Genomic DNA, 18,862 nt, shown 5'->3' on the forward strand with positions numbered 1-18,862 from the left:
ACAGTACACTACCACACTACAGTATTACCACACTATAGTACACTACCACACTACAGTATAATAACACACTACAGTACACTACCACACTACAGTATTACCACACTATAGTACACTACCACACTACAGTATTACCACACTATAGTACACTACCACACTACAGTACACTATCACACTACTACACTACCACACTATAGTGCACTACCACACTACAGTACACTACCACACTACAGTACACTACCACACTACAGTACACTACCACACTACAGTATTACCACACTATAGTACACTACCACACTATAGTACACTACCACACTACAGTATTACCACACTATAGTACACTATCACAATACAGTACACTACCACACTACAGTACACTACCACACTACAGTATTACCACACTATAGTACACTACCACACTACAGTACACTACCACACTACAGTACACTACCACACTACAGTATTACCACACTATAGTACACTACCACGCTACAGTACACTACCACACTACAGTACACTACCACACTACAGTATTACCACACTACAGTACACTACCACACTACAGTACACTACCACACTACAGTACACTACCACACTACAGTATTACCACACTATAGTACACTACCACACTATAGTACACTACCACACTACAGTACACTACCACACTACAGTATTACCACACTATAGTACACTACCACACTATAGTACACTACCACACTACAGTACACTACCACACTACAGTATTACCACACTATAGTACACTACCACACTATAGTACACTACCACACTACAGTACACTACCACACTACAGTATTACCACACTATAGTACACTACCACACTATAGTACACTACCACACTACAGTACACTACCACACTACAGTATTACCACACTATAGTACACTACCACACTACAGTACACTACCACACTACAGTATTACCACACTACAGTATTACCACACTACAGTACACTACCACACTACAGTATTACCACACTACAGTACACTACCACACTATAGTACACTACCACACTACAGTATTACCACACTACAATACACTACCACACTATAGTACACTACCACACTATAGTACACTACCACACTACAGTACACTACCACACTACAGTACACTACCACACTACAGTACACTACCACACTACAGTATAATAACACACTACAGTATTACCACACTAAAATACACTACCACACTATAGTACACTACCACACTATAGTACACTACCACACTACAGTACACTACCACACTACAGTACACTACCACACTACAGTACACTACCACACTACAGTATAATAACACACTATAGTACACTATCACAATACAGTACACTACCACACTATAGTACACTACCACACTACAGTATAATAACACACTATAGTACACTATCACAATACAGTATTACCATACTACAGTACACTACCACACTACAGTACACTACCACACTACAGTACACTACCACACTACAGTACACTATCACACTACAGTACACTACCACACTACAGTACACTACCACACTACAGTACACTACCACACTACAGTACACTATCACACTACAGTATTACCATACTACAGTACACTACCACACTACAGTACACTACCACACTACAGTACACTACCACACTACAGTACACTACCACACTACAGTATAATAACACACTACAGTACACTACCACACTACAGTACACTACCACACTACAGTACACTACCACACTACTACACTACCACACTACAGTACACTACCACACTACAGTACACTACCACACTACAGTACACTACCACAATACTACACTACCACACTACAGTACACTACCACACTACAGTACACTACCACACTACAGTATAATAACACACTACAGTATTACCACACTAAAATACACTACCACACTATAGTACACTACCACACTATAGTACACTACCACACTACAGTACACTACCACACTACAGTACACTACCACACTACAGTACACTACCACACTACAGTATAATAACACACTATAGTACACTATCACAATACAGTACACTACCACACTATAGTACACTACCACACTACAGTATAATAACACACTATAGTACACTATCACAATACAGTATTACCATACTACAGTACACTACCACACTACAGTACACTACCACACTACAGTACACTACCACACTACAGTACACTATCACACTACAGTACACTACCACACTACAGTACACTACCACACTACAGTACACTACCACACTACAGTACACTACCACACTACAGTACACTATCACACTACAGTTTACCATACTACAGTACACTACCACACTACAGTACACTACCACACTACAGTACACTACCACACTACAGTACACTACCACTACTACACTACCACACTAAGTAACACACTACAGTACACTACCACACTACAGTACACTACCACACTACAGTACACTACCACACTACTACACTACCACACTACAGTACACTACCACACTACAGTACACTACCACACTACAGTACACTACCACAATACTACACTACCACACTACAGTACACTACCACACTACAGTACACTATCACACTACAGTATTACCATACTACAGTACACTACCACACTACAGTACACTACCACACTACAGTATAATAACACACTACAGTACACTATCACACTACAGTATTACCATACTACAGTACACTACCACACTACAGTACACTATCACACTACAGTACCACACTACAGTACACTATCACACTACAGTACACTACCACACTACAGTACACTACCACACTACAGTACACTATCACACTACAGTACCACACTACAGTACACTATCACACTACAGTACACTACCACACTATAGTACACTACCACACTATAGTACACTACCACACTACAGTACCACACTACAGTACACTATCACACTACAGTACACTATCACACTACAGTACACTACCACACTATAGTACACTACCACACTACAGTACACTATCACACTACAGTACACTACCACACTATAGTACACTACCACACTACAGTACACTACCACACTACAGTACCACACTACAGTACACTATCACACTACAGTACACTATCACACTACAGTACACTACCACACTATAGTACACTACCACACTATAGTACACTACCACACTACAGTACACTATCACACTACAGTACACTACCACACTACAGTACACTATCACACTACAGTATTACCACACTACAGTACACTACCACACTATAGTACACTACCACACTACAGTACACTATCACACTACAGTACACTACCACACTACAGTACACTACCACACTACAGTACACCACCACACTATAGTACACTACCACACTACAGTACACTACCACACTACAGTACCACACTACAGTACACTATCACACTACAGTACACTACCACACTACAGTACACTACCACACTACAGTACACTATCACACTACAGTACACTACCACACTACAGTACACTACCACACTACAGTACACTACCACACTATAGTACACTACCACACTATAGTACACTACCACACTACAGTACACTACCACACTATAGTACACTACCACACTATAGTACACTACCACACTACAGTACACTACCACACTACAGTACACTACCACACTACAGTACACTACCACACTACAGTACACTACCACACTACAGTATTACCACACTACAGTACACTACCACACTACAGTACACTATCACACTACAGTACACTATCACACTACTACACTACCACACTATAGTACACTACCACACTACAGTACACTACCACACTACAGTACACTATCACACTACTACACTACCACACTATAGTACACTACCACACTACAGTATTACCACACTACAGTATTACCACACTACAGTACACTACCACACTACAGTACACTATCACACTACAGTACACTACCACACTACAGTACACTACCACACTACAGTATTACCACACTACAGTATTACCACACTACAGTACACTACCACACTACAGTATAATAACACACTATAGTACACTACCACACTACAGTACACTACCACACTATAGTACACTACCACACTACAGTACACTACCACACTACAGTACACTACCACACTACAGTACACTACCACACTACAGTACACTACCACACTACAGTACACTACCACACTACAGTACACTACCACACTAAAATTAACAACAATGACAAATGGTTTGATGAAGAATGCGAAAATCTAAGAAAGAAATTGAGAAACCTGTCCAACCAAAAACATAGAGACCCGGAAAACCTGAGTCTACGCCTTCACTATGGTGAATCACTAAAACAATACAGAAATACTCTACGGTAAAAGATGGAACAGCATGTCAGAAATCAACTCAATGTTATTGAAGAATCCATAGACTCTAACCTCTTCTGGGACAATTGGAAAACACTAAACAAACAACAACACGAAGAATTATCTATCCAAAACAGAGATGTGTGGATAAACCACTTCTCCAATCTTTCTGGCTCTATAACAACGAACAAACAGCAAAAACATATACATGATCAAATACACATTTTAGAATCAACTATTAAAGACGACCAGAACCCACTGGATTATCCAATTATATTGAATGAACTACAGGACAAAATACAAACCCTCCAACCCCCAAAAAGTCTGTGGTGTTGATGGTATCCTAAATTAAATGATAAAATATACAGACCACACATTCCAGTGGCTATACTTAAACTCTTTAACATCATCCTCAGCTCTGGCATCTTCCCCAATATTTGGACCCAAGTACCCCAATCCACAAAAGTGGAGACAAATCTGACCTCCATAACTACCGTGGGATTTGCGTCAACAGCAACCTTGGGAAAATCCTCTACATTATCATTAATAGCAGACTTGTACATTTCCTCAGTGAAAACAATGTACTGAGCAAATGTCAAATTGGCTTTTTACCAAATTACCGTACGACAGACCGAGTTTTTTCCCTGCACACCCTAATTGGCAAACAAACAAAGGCAAAGTGTTTTTATGTTGATTTCTAAAAAGCTTTTGACTCAGTTTGGCATTAGCATATGACGTTAGAAAATTCATATACACAAACAACAAGTGTGCGGTTAAAATTGGCAAAATAATTTTTTCATTGTTTATTTCACTTTTGTTTATTACCTATTTCACATGCTTTGGCAATGTAAACATATATTTCCCATGTCAATAAAGCCCTTTGAATTGAGACCGAGATAAAGAGAGAGAGAGAGAGAGAGACAGACAGAGAGAGAGAAAGCGAGAGAAGGAGGAAGAGAGAGAGAGAAAGAGAGAGAGAGAGAGAGAGAAGACAGAGACAGAGAGAGAGACAGAGAGAGAGACAGAGAGAGAGAGAGAGAGAGAGAGACAGAGAGAGAGAGAGAGAGAGAGAGAGAGAGAGCGAGAGAAGACAGAGACAGAGAGAGAGACAGAGAGAGAGACAGAGAGAGAGAGACAGAGAGAGAGACAGAGAGAGTGAGAGAAGACAGAGACAGAGAGAGAGAGAGACAGAGAGACAGAGAGAGTGAGAGAAGACAGAGACAGAGAGAGAGAGAGAGAGAGCGAGAGAAGACAGAGACAGAGAGAGAGAGAGAGAGAGAGAGAGAGAGAGAGAGAGACAGAGAGAGAGAGACAGAGACAGAGAGAGAGAGAGAGAGAGAGAGAGAGAGAGAGAGAGAGACAGAGAGAGAGAGAGAGCGAGAGATTCTTTGGGCAGTGTCAGTAAGAGTGTTTGTCTGTTTGTCCAAATCCTTCACAGCTGGGCTGATCTGTGTGTCAGTATAATCTGATCTGTGTGTCAGTATAATCTGATCTGTGTGTCAGTCTAATCTGATCTGTGTGTCAGTCTAATCTGATCTGTGTGTCAGTCTAATCTGATCTGTGTGTCAGTCTAATCTGATCTGTGTGTCAGTCTAATCTGATCTGTGTGTCAGTCTAATCTGATCTGTGTGTCAGTCTAATCTGATCTGTGTGTCAGTCTAATCTGATCTGTGTGTCAGTCTAATCTGACTATCTCTCTCCACTCTGTGTCAGTTCATTCTCAGTCTCCATTGTTCTCTCTCTTATCTCCCTCCCTCCCCTCCTTCATTTAATTCTCTACCGATGCCTGGCTCTCTGACTTCCGTGGTCTTCTGTGGCTCTGCTCACCTCCAACCCTACTGTACCTCTCACCCCTAATGAGGATCTTGGCCAGTGGTGCTTTCAGCATGAGGTCCGTCCTAAATGACTACACAGCCACCGGTCTCTATAGGATCTACAGTATCTTCCATCTAATTGTGGCCCAGAAAACAGTGTGTGTGTGTGTGTGTGTGTGTGTGTGTGTGTGTGTGTGTGTGTGTGTGTGTGTGTGTGTGTGTGTGTGTGTGTGTGTGTGTGTGTGTGTGTGTGTGTGTGTGTGTGTGTGTGTGTGTGTGTGTGTGTGTGTGTGTGTGTGTGTGTGTGTGTGTGTGTGTGTGTTTTGGCTATATGGGCTGTGGACATGGGGATCTACAGTATCTGCCATCTGAATGTGGACCGGAAAACAGAGGAGAGGCAGCAGAGAAGTACGTCCCTTCTTCATCAGGGGAATAACATCCACTTGTCAGGCCTGCAGTGTGTGTGTGGAACTGGAGTAAATTGGCTAGCTAGTTAGCGGTGTGCGTTTGTAGCGTTTCAATCTCTCTGAGACCAAGAAGTAGTTGTTTCCCTTTGCTCTGCCCTCGGCTTCTCTGGAGTGACGATAATTAGGTAAGAAATAATTTTTTAATATTGATATAAAAAGGGCTGCATTGAACCCTTTAAAATGTCTCTGCATCCAAGGTTCACAAATTGAGACTCCTGGTCAGTGTGGTAATCTGGATGACGAAACGTGCTCTTTCACGGTTTGGTATTGAGTCTGGAAATACAAAATAAAACATCTCCACAGTCTCTGCTGCTGTGCTGCGGCGGTCACACAGCATTTTAATCAAGAGTGTTGTCCCCACTATGGCAGATTTCCCATTTCCCAATTTCCATGGTTGTATTTTAATTCATCTCTATGCATTGAAGCCAATTTAAACTCAAGCTGACTGAGAGAATTGCAAATTGGCTCTGGAGAGAGAACTTACATGTGTTGATTTCTATGCACACTTTCCTGTTTCTCCTCTCTTTCCTTTCCCTCTCTCTCTCTCTAACCCCTCCTTTCTCTCTCTCTCTAACCCCTCCTTTCTCTCTCTCTCTCTCTTCTCTCTCTCTCTCTCTTCCTCCTCTCTCTCTCTCTCTTCCTCCTCTCTCTCTCTCTCTCTCTCTCTCTCTCTCTCTCTCTCTCTCTCTCTCTCTCTCTCTCTCTCTCTCTCTCTCTCTCTCTCTCTCTCTGTCTCTCTCTCTCCTCTCTCTCTCTCTCTCTCTCTCTCTCTCCTCTCTCTCAAGCCCTCTCTCTCTCTCCTCTCTCTCTCTCTCTCTCTCTCTCTCTCTCTCTCTCTCTCTCTCTCTCTCTCTCTCTCTCTCTCTCTCTCTCTCTCTCTCTCTCTCTCTCTCTCTCTCTCTCTCTCTCTCTCTCTCTCTCTCTCTCTCTCTCTCTCTCTCTCTCTCTCAAGCCCTCTCTCTCTCCCCTCTCTGTCTCTCTTTCTCTCTCTCTCTTCTCTCTCTCTCTCTTCCCCTCTCTCTCTCTCTCTCTCTCTCTCTCTCTCTCTCTCTCTCTCTCTCTCTCTCTCTCCTCTCTCTCTCTCTCTCTCTCTCTCTCTCTCTCTCTCTCTCTCTCTCTCTCTCTCTCTCTCTCTCTCCCTCTCTCTCTCTCTCTCTCTCTCTCTCTCTCAGGCCCTCTCTCTTCCCCTCTCTGTCTCTCTTTCTCTCTCTCTCTTCCCCCTCTCTCTCTCTCTTCCCTCTCTCTCTCTCTCTCTCTCTCTCTCTCTCTCTCTCTCTCTCTCTCTCTCTCTCTCTCTCTCTCTCTCTCTCTCTCTCTCTCTCTCTCTCTCTCTCTCTCTCTCTCTCTCTCTCTCTCTCTCTCTCTCTCTCTCTCTCTCTCTCTCTCTCTCTCTCTCTCTCTCTCTCTCTCTCTCTCTCTCTCCCTCTCTCTCTCTCTCTCTCTCTCTCTCTCTCTCTTCTCTCTCTCTCTCTCTCTCTCTCTCTCTCTCTCTCTCTCTCTCTCTCTCTCTCTCTCTCTCTCCCTCTCTCTCTCTCTCTCTCCTCCTCTCTCTCTCTCTCTCTCTCCCTCTCTCTCTCTCTACACCGGGCTGTTTGAATATACATTTTAAGAAGTATCAAGATATCTAAGAACATTTCTGTGATGAACAATATTATTTGGCCTTACTGAATCCCTCTCTACATCCATCTGGACCATACTGGGTGAATCCCTCTCAACATCCATCTGGACCATACTGGATGAATCCCTCTCAACATCAATCTAGACCATACTGGGTGAATCCCTCTCAACATCAATCTAGACCATACTGGGTGAATCCCTCTCAACATCAATCTGGACCATACTGGGTGAATCCCTCTCAACATCCATCTGGACCATACTGGATGAATCCCTCTCAACATCAATCTGGACCATACTGGATGAATCCCTCTCAACATCAATCTGGACCATTTATTTGATGAAACATTGTATTTAGCCTTACTGCTAGTAGCTCATACAAGTGCATTGAATAACAGATTTACTACATGAAACAAAAGATAGCCCCTCTTCCCCTCCCAACATCAAAATAAAGTTTGTTCTGAAGTGTCTCTCCTATATATAACAGATCAGGATACGTTTTTTGAGAATATTTTTCAACATGTATCATCAGACGAGTCCTGTGAGTCCTGTGGGCGTCCAAAAGAACCAAGAGGTACGTGTTCATGAGTCTCACCTTTCCACAGAGGGTCATGCTAGTGTGCAGCCCAAACTGTTCGGCTACTACAGACAGAAGTTGGCCGATCGGATGTACCGACGAGTCTCAAGATGCTTGTTGGGGTTGTAGAGACGCCATCGTTCAAACCGTTCGGACGCTACAGACAAAGAAGACCGATATCCGGGATCTCTCCTGGTCTGATAAACACTGCTCCTAGCTCTGACACCTTCCACGGTAGATGGGATCTCTCCTGGTCTGATAAACACTGCTCCTAGCTCTGACACCTTCTACCTGAGATGGGATCTCTCCTGGTCTGATACACACTGCTCCTAGCTCTGACACCTTCAACGGTAGATGGGATCTCTCCTGGTCTGATAAACACTGCTCCTAGCTCTGACACCTTCCACGGTAGATGGGATCTCTCCTGGTCTGATAAACATCGCTGTAGCTCTGACACCTACCTGAGATGGGATCTCTCCTGGTCTGATAAACATCGCTGTAGCTCTGACACCTTCCACCTGAGATGGGATCTCTCCTGGTCTGATAAACATCGCTGTAGCTCTGACACCTTCCACCTGAGATGGGATCTCTCCTGGTCTGATAAACATCGCTGTAGCTCTGACACCTTCCACCTGAGATGGGATCTCTCCTGGTCTGATAAACATCGCTGTAGCTCTGACACCTTCCACCTGAGATGGGATCTCTCCTGGTCTGATAAACATCGCTGTAGCTCTGACACCTTCCACGGTAGATGGAATCTCTCCTGGTCTGATAAACATCGCTGTAGCTCTGACACCTTCCACGGTAGATGGAATCTCTCCTGGTCTGATAAACATCGCTGTAGCTCTGACACCTTCCACCACATATGTGGAAGTGTGACATCAGCAGATACGATGGACGGACACCAATCCTAGTTTAAACTGACGGGCGAAAACATGCGAATATATTGATAAAAGTCACCTCGTCCTAGAGAGATTTACACGGTTATCAAAATGTCACGCCAGGTTGAGCCTACACGATACAAAGCCCTTATTTTAAGTGTTTCTAAAAATCGCCATTTGAGAGCTAGGTTTTATGGGTATTATGACTCATACTGTGGTACTCTATAGGGTGCCGTTTGAGAGCTAGGTTTTATGGGTATTATGACTCATGCTGTGGTACTCTATAGGGTGCCATTTGAGAGCTAGGTTTTATGGGTATTATGACTCATACTGTGGTACTCTATAGGGTGCTGTTTGAGATGCACCTTATAGCTGTGGATTGAATATGTGCCCCTGAGATAATCGTCCTTTTCCTATGTGACCTGTCCGCTGTGATTAATGACACAACAGAGAAAAATACCGCCTCAGTTTGATTGCGGGGTCTTTTTATTATTTTTGCCAGCCTGGTTAAAAATAAATACTCTTTTAATTGATCGCCCCCTTTTTAATTTTTTTTCGCCAAATCTAACTGCCTGTAGCTCAGGCCCTGAACCAAGGATATGCATTTTATTGGTACCATTTGAAAGGAAACACTTTGAAGTTTGTGTAAATGTGAAAGGAATATAGGAGAATAAAACACAATAGATCTGGTAAAAGATCATTAAAATAAAAAAACATGAGTCTTAGACTGATCCAATGAATCATTGCATTTGTTAAAAATGCTGTATCAAGATTGCCAAATTTGCCTAAATGGTTTATTATTAACTTTTCAAGTTGATAACTGTGCACCCTCCTCAAACATTAGCATGTTATACTTTCACTGCAATAGCTACTGTAAATTGGACAGTGTAGTTAGATTTACAAGAATGGAAGCTTTCTGCCAATAAATCAAATCAAATTTTAGTTGTCACATACACATGGTTAGCAGATGTTAATGCGAGTGTAGCGAAATGCTTGTGCTTCTAGTTCCGACAATGCAGTGATAACCAACAAGTAATCTAACTAACAATTCCAAAACGACTGTCTTATACACAGTGTAAGGGGATAAGGAACATGTACATAAGGATATATGAATGAGTGATGGTACAGAGCAGCATACAGTAGATGGTATCGAGTACAGTATATACATATGAGATGAGTGTGTAGACAAAGTAAACAAAGTGGCATAGTTAAAGTGGCTAGTGATACATGTATTACATAAGGATGCAGTCGATGATGTAGAGTACAGTATATACATATGCATATGAGATGAATAATGTAGGGTAAGTAACATTATATAAGGTAGCATTGTTTAAAGTGGCTAGTGATATATTTACATCATTTCCCATCAATTCCCATTATTAAAATGGCTGGAGTTGGGTCAGTGTCAATGACAGTGTGTTGGCAGCAGCCACTCAGTGTTAGTGGTGGCTGTTTAACAGTCTGATGGCCTTGAGATAGAAGCTGTTTTTCAGTCTCTCGGTCCCAGCTTTGATGCACCTGTACTGACCTCGCCTTCTGGATGATAGCGGGGTGAACAGGCAGTGGTTCGGGTGGTTGATGTCCTTGATGATCTTTATGGCCTTCCTGTAACAACGGGTGGTGTAGGTGTCCTGGAGGGCAGGTAGTTTGCCCCCGGTGATGCGTTGTGCAGTCCTCACTACCCTCTGGAGAGCCTTACGGTTGAGGGCGGAGCAGTTGCCGTACCAGGCGGTGATACAGCCCGCCAGGATGCTCTCGATTGTGCATCTGTAGAAGTTTGTGAGTGCTTTTGGTGACAAGCCGAATTTCTTCAGCCTCCTGAGGTTGAATAGGCGCTGCTGCGCCTTCTTCACGACGCTGTCAGTGTGAGTGGACCAATTCAGTTTGTCTGTGATGTGTATGCCGAGGAACTTAAAACTAGCTACCCTCTCCACTACTGTTCCATCGATGTGGATAGGGGGTGTTCCCTCTGCTGTTTCCTGAAGTCCACAATCATCTCCTTAGTTTTGTTGACGTTGAGTGTGAGGTTATTTTCCTGACACCACACTCCGAGGGCCCTCACCTCCTCCCTGTAGGCCGTCTCGTCGTTGTTGGTAATCAAGCCTACCACTGTTGTGTCGTCCGCAAACTTGATGATTGAGTTGGAGGCGTGCGTGGCCACGCAGTCGTGGGTGAACAGGGAGTACAGGAGAGGGCTCAGAACGCACCCTTGTGGGGCCCCCGTGTTGAGGATCAGCGGGGAGGAGATGTTGTTGCCTACCCTCACCACCTGGGGGCGGCCCGTCAGGAAGTCCAGTACCCAGTTGCACAGGGCGGGGTCGAGACCCAGGGTCTCGAGCTTGATGACGAGCTTGGAGGGTACTATGGTGTTGAATGCCGAGCTGTAGTCGATGAACAGCATTCTCACATAGGTATTCCTCTTGTCCAGGTGGGTTAGGGCAGTGTGCAGTGTGGTTGAGATTGCATCGTCTGTGGACCTATGTCTATGTCCTGGGAAATGTTCTTGTTACTTACAGCCTCTTGCTCATCACATTAGATCTGGTAAAAGATAATGCAAAGAAAAAATATATATATTTTTTTTGTACCGTCACCTTTGGAATGCAAGAGAAAGGCCATAATGTATTATTCCAGCCCAGGTGCAATTCACATTTTGGCCACTAGATGGCAGCGGGGTATGTGCAAAGTTTATACTGATCCAATGAACCATTGCATTTCTGTTCAAAATGTTCTATCAAGTCTGCCCAAATGTGCCTAATTTGTTCATTAATAACTTTTCATGTTCAAAACTGTGCACTCTCCTCAAACAATATCATGGTATTATTTCACTGTAATAGCTACTGTAAATTGGACAGTGCTCTTAGATGAACAAGAATTTAAGCTTTATACCAATATCAGATATGTCTTTGCAGGTTTTGGAGGAGAGATGACTGATTGTTGGTCAATACATATGGATCTCTAACCTCCCTCTCTGTCCTCTCTCATCCCCCCCCCTCGGTCTCTCTCCCACTATTACACATCTCTCTCTCCCACCCACTATTCCACACCTCTCTCTCTCTCACCCACTATTACACACCTCTCTCTCTCTCTCACCCACTATTACACACCTCTCCTACCCACCCACTATTCCACACCTCTCTCTCTCTCCCACCCACTATTCCACACCTCTCTCTCTCACACCCACTATTCCACATCTCTCTCTCTCCCACACACTATTCCACATCTCTCTCTCTCTCTCTCTCGCTCTCTCCCATCCACTATTCCACATCTCTCTCTCTCTCTCTCTCTCTCTCTCTCTCTCTCTCTCTCTCTCTCTCTCTCTCTCTCTCTCTCTCTCTCTCTCTCTCTCCTCCCCACACTATTCCACACCTCTCTCTCTCCCACCCACTATTCCACATCTCTCTCTCCCACCCACTATTCCACACCTCTCTCTCTCTCTCTCCCACCCACAATTCCACATCTCTCTCCCTCTCCCACCCACTATTCCACACCTCCCTCTCTCCCACCCACTATTCCACATCTCTCCCTCCCACCCACTATTCCACATCTCTCTCTCTCCCACCCACTATTCCACATTTCTCTCTCTCTCTCTCTCTCTCTCTCTCTCTCTCTCTCTCTCTCTCTCTCTCTCTCTCTCTCTCTCTCTCTCTCTCTCACCCACTATTCCACATCTCTCTCTCTCTCCCACCCACTATTCCACACCTCTCTCTCCCACCCACTATTCCACATCTCTCTCTTTCTCTCTCTCACCCACTATTACACACCCCTCTCTCTCCCACCCACTATTCCACACCTCTCTCTCTCCCACTCACTATTCCACATCTCTCTCTCCCACCCACTATTCCACACCTCTCTCTCTCTCCCACCCACTATTCCACATATCTCTCTCTCTCTCCCACCCACTATTCCACACCTCTCTCTCTCTCTCCCACCCACTATTCCACATATCTCTCTCTCTCCCACCCACTATTCCACACCTCTCTCTCCCACCCACTATTCCACATCTCTCTCTCTCTCCCACCCACTATTCCACATCTCTCTCTCTCCCACCCACTATTCCACACCTCTCTCTATCTCTCCCACCCACTATTCCACATCTCTCTCTCTCCCACCCACTGTTCCACATCTTTCTCTCTCTCTCCCACCCACTATTCCACATCTCTCTCTCTCTCCCACTATTACACATCTCTCTCTCTCTCCCACTATTAAACACCTCTCTCTCTCTCTCTCTCCCACTATTCCACATCTCTCTCTCTCTTTCTTTCACTCTCTCTCTCTCTCTCTCTCTCTCTCTCTCTCTCTCTCTCTCTCTCTCTCTCTCTCTCTCTCTCTCTCTCTCTCCCACTATTAAACATCTCTCTCTCTCCCACTATTAAACACTCTCTCTCTCTCTCTCTCTCTCTCTCTCTCTCTCTCTCTCTCTCTCTCTCTCTCTCTCTCTCTCTCTCTCTCTCTCTCTCTCTCTCTCTCTCTCTCTCTCTCTCCTCTCTCTCTCTCTCTCTCTCTCTCCCACTATTCCACATCTCTCTTTCTCTCTATTTGTCTCTCTCCTCTTCCTCTGCCGTCCTCTCTCTTTCTCTCTATTTGTCTCTCTCCTTCTACCCCCTCCTCTGTCTCACCCCTCTATCTTTCCCCCTACCCCATCTCCCCCTCTTCTGCCAACCCCCTCTCTCCCCCTCCTCCCTACAGGTGTTTTGTATGATCACGGCTCCCATCACCATGATCTGTCTGTCTCTCCCCCTCATCCCTACAGGTGTTGTGTATGATCACGGCTCCCGTCACCATGATCTTGTCGTCGCAGCAGGACGCCTCATTTGCCTTCGCCTCCCTGGCCATCGTCTTCTCCGTCTACATCACCCTGGTGGTGCTCTTCGTCCCCAAGGTAGAATATGTCTCTGTGTTACCATAGCAGCTTCAGTCAGTAACTACAGTATGTCTCTGTGTTACCATAGCAACTTCAGTCAGTAACTACAGTATGCCTCTGTGTTACCATAGCAACTTCAGTCAGTAACTACAGTATGCCTCTGTGTTACCATAGCAACTTCTCTCAGTAACTACAGTATGTCTCTGTGTTACCATAGCAGCTTCAGTCAGTAACTACAGTATGTCTCTGTGTTACCATAGCAGCTTCAGTCAGTAACTACAGTATGTCTCTGTGTTACCATAGCAGCTTCAGTCAGTAACTACAGTATGTCTCTGTGTTACCATAGCAGCTTCAGTCAGTAACTACAGTATGCCTCTGTGTTACCATAGCAACTTCAGTCAGTAACTACAGTATGCCTCTGTGTTACCATAGCAACTTCAGTCAGTAACTACAGTATGTCTCTGTGTTACCATAGCAACTTCAGTCAGTAACTACAGCATGTCTCTGTGTTACCATAGCAGCTTCAGTCAGTAACTACAGTATGTCTCTGTGTTACCATAGCAGCTTCAGTCAGTAACTACAGTATGTCTCTGTGTTACCATAGCAGCTTCAGTCAGTAACTACAGTATGTCTCTGTGTTACCATAGCAACTTCAGTCAGTAACTACAGTATGCCTCTGTGTTACCATAGCAACTTCAGTCAGTAACTACAGTATGCCTCTGTGTTACCATAGCAACTTCTCTCAGTAACTACAGTATGTCTCTGTGTTACCATAGCAGCTTCAGTCAGTAACTACAGTATGTCTCTGTGTTACCATAGCAGCTTCAGTCAGTAACTACAGTATGTCTCTGTGTTACCATAGCAGCTTCAGTCAGTAACTACAGTATGTCTCTGTGTTACCATAGCAGCTTCAGTCAGTAACTACAGTATGCCTCTGTGTTACCATAGCAACTTCAGTCAGTAACTACAGTATGCCTCTGTGTTACCATAGCAACTTCAGTCAGTAACTACAGTATGTCTCTGTGTTACCATAGCAACTTCAGTCAGTAACTACAGCATGTCTCTGTGTTACCATAGCAGCTTCAGTCAGTAACTACAGTATGTCTCTGTGTTACCATAGCAGCTTCAGTCAGTAACTACAGTATGTCTCTGTGTTACCATAGCAGCTTCAGTCAGTAACTACAGTATGTCTCTGTGTTACCATAGCAACTTCAGTCAGTAACTACAGTATGCCTCTGTGTTACCATAGCAACTTCAGTCAGTAACTACAGTATGCCTCTGTGTTACCATAGCAACTTCAGTCAGTAACTACAGTATGTCTGCTACTGTGCCGGTGTTAACATTTTGGGGATTATATTCTATAGTAGAAAAGTCAAAGTGCTGGTACTCCGTACCGGTGAGCAACAGGTCAATTCATTGTATGTTTCTGATGTACTGTAGATGTTTCAGTACAGATGGTTTATCTCCATGGTGATACTGTAGATGTTTCAGTACAGATTGTTTATCTCCATGGTGATACTGTAGATGTTTCAGTACAGATTGTTTGATTGTTTATCTCCATGGTGATACTGTAGATGTTTCAGTACAGATTGTTTATCTCCATGGTGATACTGTAGATGTTTCAGTACAGATTGTTTGATTGTTTATCTCCATGGTGATACTGTAGATGTTTCAGTACAGATTGTTTGATTGTTTATCTCCATGGTGATACTGTAGATGTTTCAGTACAGATTGTTTATCTCCATGGTGATACTGTAGATGTTTCAGTACAGATTGTTTGATTGTTTATCTCCATGGTGATACTGTAGATGTTTCAGTACAGATTGTTTATCTCCATGGTGATACTGTAGATGTTTCAGTACAGATTGTTTGATTGTTTATCTCCATGGTGATACTGTAGATGTTTCAGTACAGATTGTTTATCTCCATGGTGATACTGTAGATGTTTCAGTACAGATTGTTTGATTGTTTATCTCCATGGTGATACTGTAGATGTTTCAGTACAGATTGTTTGATTGTTTATCTCCATGGTGATACTGTAGATGTTTCAGTACAGATTGTTGTTTATCTCCATGGTGATACTGTAGTTTGATTGTTTATCTCCATGGTGATACTGTAGATGTTTCAGTACAGATTGTTTATCTCCATGGTGATACTGTAGATGTTTCAGTACAGATTGTTTGATTGTTTATCTCCATGGTGATACTGTAGATGTTTCAGTACAGATTGTTTATCTCCATGGTGATACTGTAGATGTTTCAGTACAGATTGTTTGATTGTTTATCTCCATGGTGATACTGTAGATGTTTCAGTACAGATTGTTTATCTCCATGGTGATACTGTAGATGTTTCAGTACAGATTGTTTGATTGTTTATCTCCATGGTGATACTGTAGATGTTTCAGTACAGATTGTTTGATTGTTTATCTCCATGGTGATACTGTAGATGTTTCAGTACAGATTGTTTATCTCCATGGTGATACTGTAGATGTTTCAGTACAGATTGTTTGATTGTTTATCTCCATGGTGATACTGTAGATGTTTCAGTACAGATTGTTTATCTCCATGGTGATACTGTAGATGTTTCAGTACAGATTGTTTGATTGTTTATCTCCATGGTGATACTGTAGATGTTTCAGTACAGATTGTTTGATTGTTTATCTCCATGGTGATACTGTAGATGTTTCAGTACAGATTGTTTATCTCCATGGTGATACTGTAGATGTTTCAGTACAGATTGTTTGATTGTTTATCTCCATGGTGATACTGTAGATGTTTCAGTACAGATTGTTTATCTCCATGGTGATACTGTAGATGTTTCAGTACAGATTGTTTGATTGTTTATCTCCATGGTGATACTGTAGATGTTTCAGTACAGATTGTTTATCTCCATGGTGATACTGTAGATGTTTCAGTACAGATTGTTTGATTGTTTATCTCCATGGTGATACTGTAGATGTTTCAGTACAGATTGTTTATCTCCATGGTGATACTGTAGATGTTTCAGTACAGATTGTTTGATTGTTTATCTCCATGGTGATACTGTAGATGTTTCAGTACAGATTGTTTGATTGTTTATCTCCATGGTGATACTGTAGATGTTTCAGTACAGATTGTTTATCTCCATGGTGATACTGTAGATGTTTCAGTACAGATTGTTTGATTGTTTATCTCCATGGTGATACTGTAGATGTTTCAGTACAGATTGTTTGATTGTTTATCTCCATGGTGATACTGTAGATGTTTCAGTACAGATTGTTTATCTCCATGGTGATACTGTAGATGTTTCAGTACAGATTGTTTGATTGTTTATCTCCATGGTGATACTGTAGATGTTTCAGTACAGATTGTTTATCTCCATGGTGATACTGTAGATGTTTCAGTACAGATTGTTTGATTGTTTATCTCCATGGTGATACTGTAGATGTTTCAGTACAGATTGTTTGATTGTTTATCTCCATGGCGATACTGTAGATGTTTCAGTACAGATTGTTTATCTCCATGGTGATACTGTAGATGTTTCAGTACAGATTGTTTGATTGTTTATCTCCATGGTGATACTGTAGATGTTTCAGTACAGATTGTTTATCTCCATGGTGATACTGTAGATGTTTCAGTACAGATTGTTTGATTGTTTATCTCCATGGTGATACTGTAGATGTTTCAGTACAGATTGTTTGATTGTTTATCTCCATGGCGATACTGTAGATGTTTCAGTACAGATTGTTTATCTCCATGGTGATACTGTAGATGTTTCAGTACAGATTGTTTATCTCCATGGTGATACTGTAGATGTTTCAGTACAGATTGTTTGATTGTTTATCTCCATGGTGATACTGTAGATGTTTCAGTACAGATTGTTTGATTGTTTATCTCCATGGTGATACTGTAGATGTTTCAGTACAGATTGTTTATCTCTATGGTGATACTGTAGATGTTTCAGTACAGATTGTTTATCTCCACGGTGATACTGTAGATGTTTCAGTGCAGATTGTTTATCTCTATGGTGATACTGTAGATGTCTCAGTACAGATTGTTTATCTCTATGGTGATACTGTAGATGTTTCAGTACAGATTGTTTATCTCTATGGTGATACTGTAGATGTTTCAGTACAGATTGTTTATCTCCATGGTGATACTGTAGATGTTTCAGTACAGATTGTTTATCTCCATGGTGATACTGTAGATGTTTCGGTACAGATTGTTTATCGCTATGGTGATACTGTAGATGTTTCAGTACAGATTGTTTATCTCTATGGTGATATTGTAGATGTTTCAGTACAGATTGTTTATCTCTACGGTGATACTGTAGATGTTTCAGTTCAGATTGTTTATCTCTATGGTGATA

At 42.7% G+C, this 18,862-nt stretch overlaps 1 protein-coding gene across 3 annotated transcripts in view; it reads left to right on the top strand.

Moving 5' to 3' along the window:
- LOC124013436 (gamma-aminobutyric acid type B receptor subunit 1-like) overlaps positions 1–18,862 on the top strand; it is a 247,874-nt gene that overhangs the window by 191,554 nt on the left and 37,458 nt on the right. For all 3 annotated transcript variants that reach the window (XM_046327784.1, XM_046327782.1, XM_046327783.1), the window contains one exon: positions 14,405–14,533. In XM_046327784.1, coding sequence (XP_046183740.1) covers positions 14,405–14,533 — 129 coding nt within the window. The remainder of the gene's footprint in view (positions 1–14,404; positions 14,534–18,862) is intronic.

Source organism: Oncorhynchus gorbuscha, linkage group LG24 (genome assembly GCF_021184085.1).
Source record: "Oncorhynchus gorbuscha isolate QuinsamMale2020 ecotype Even-year linkage group LG24, OgorEven_v1.0, whole genome shotgun sequence".
Classification (NCBI taxonomy): Eukaryota; Metazoa; Chordata; class Actinopteri; order Salmoniformes; family Salmonidae; genus Oncorhynchus; species Oncorhynchus gorbuscha.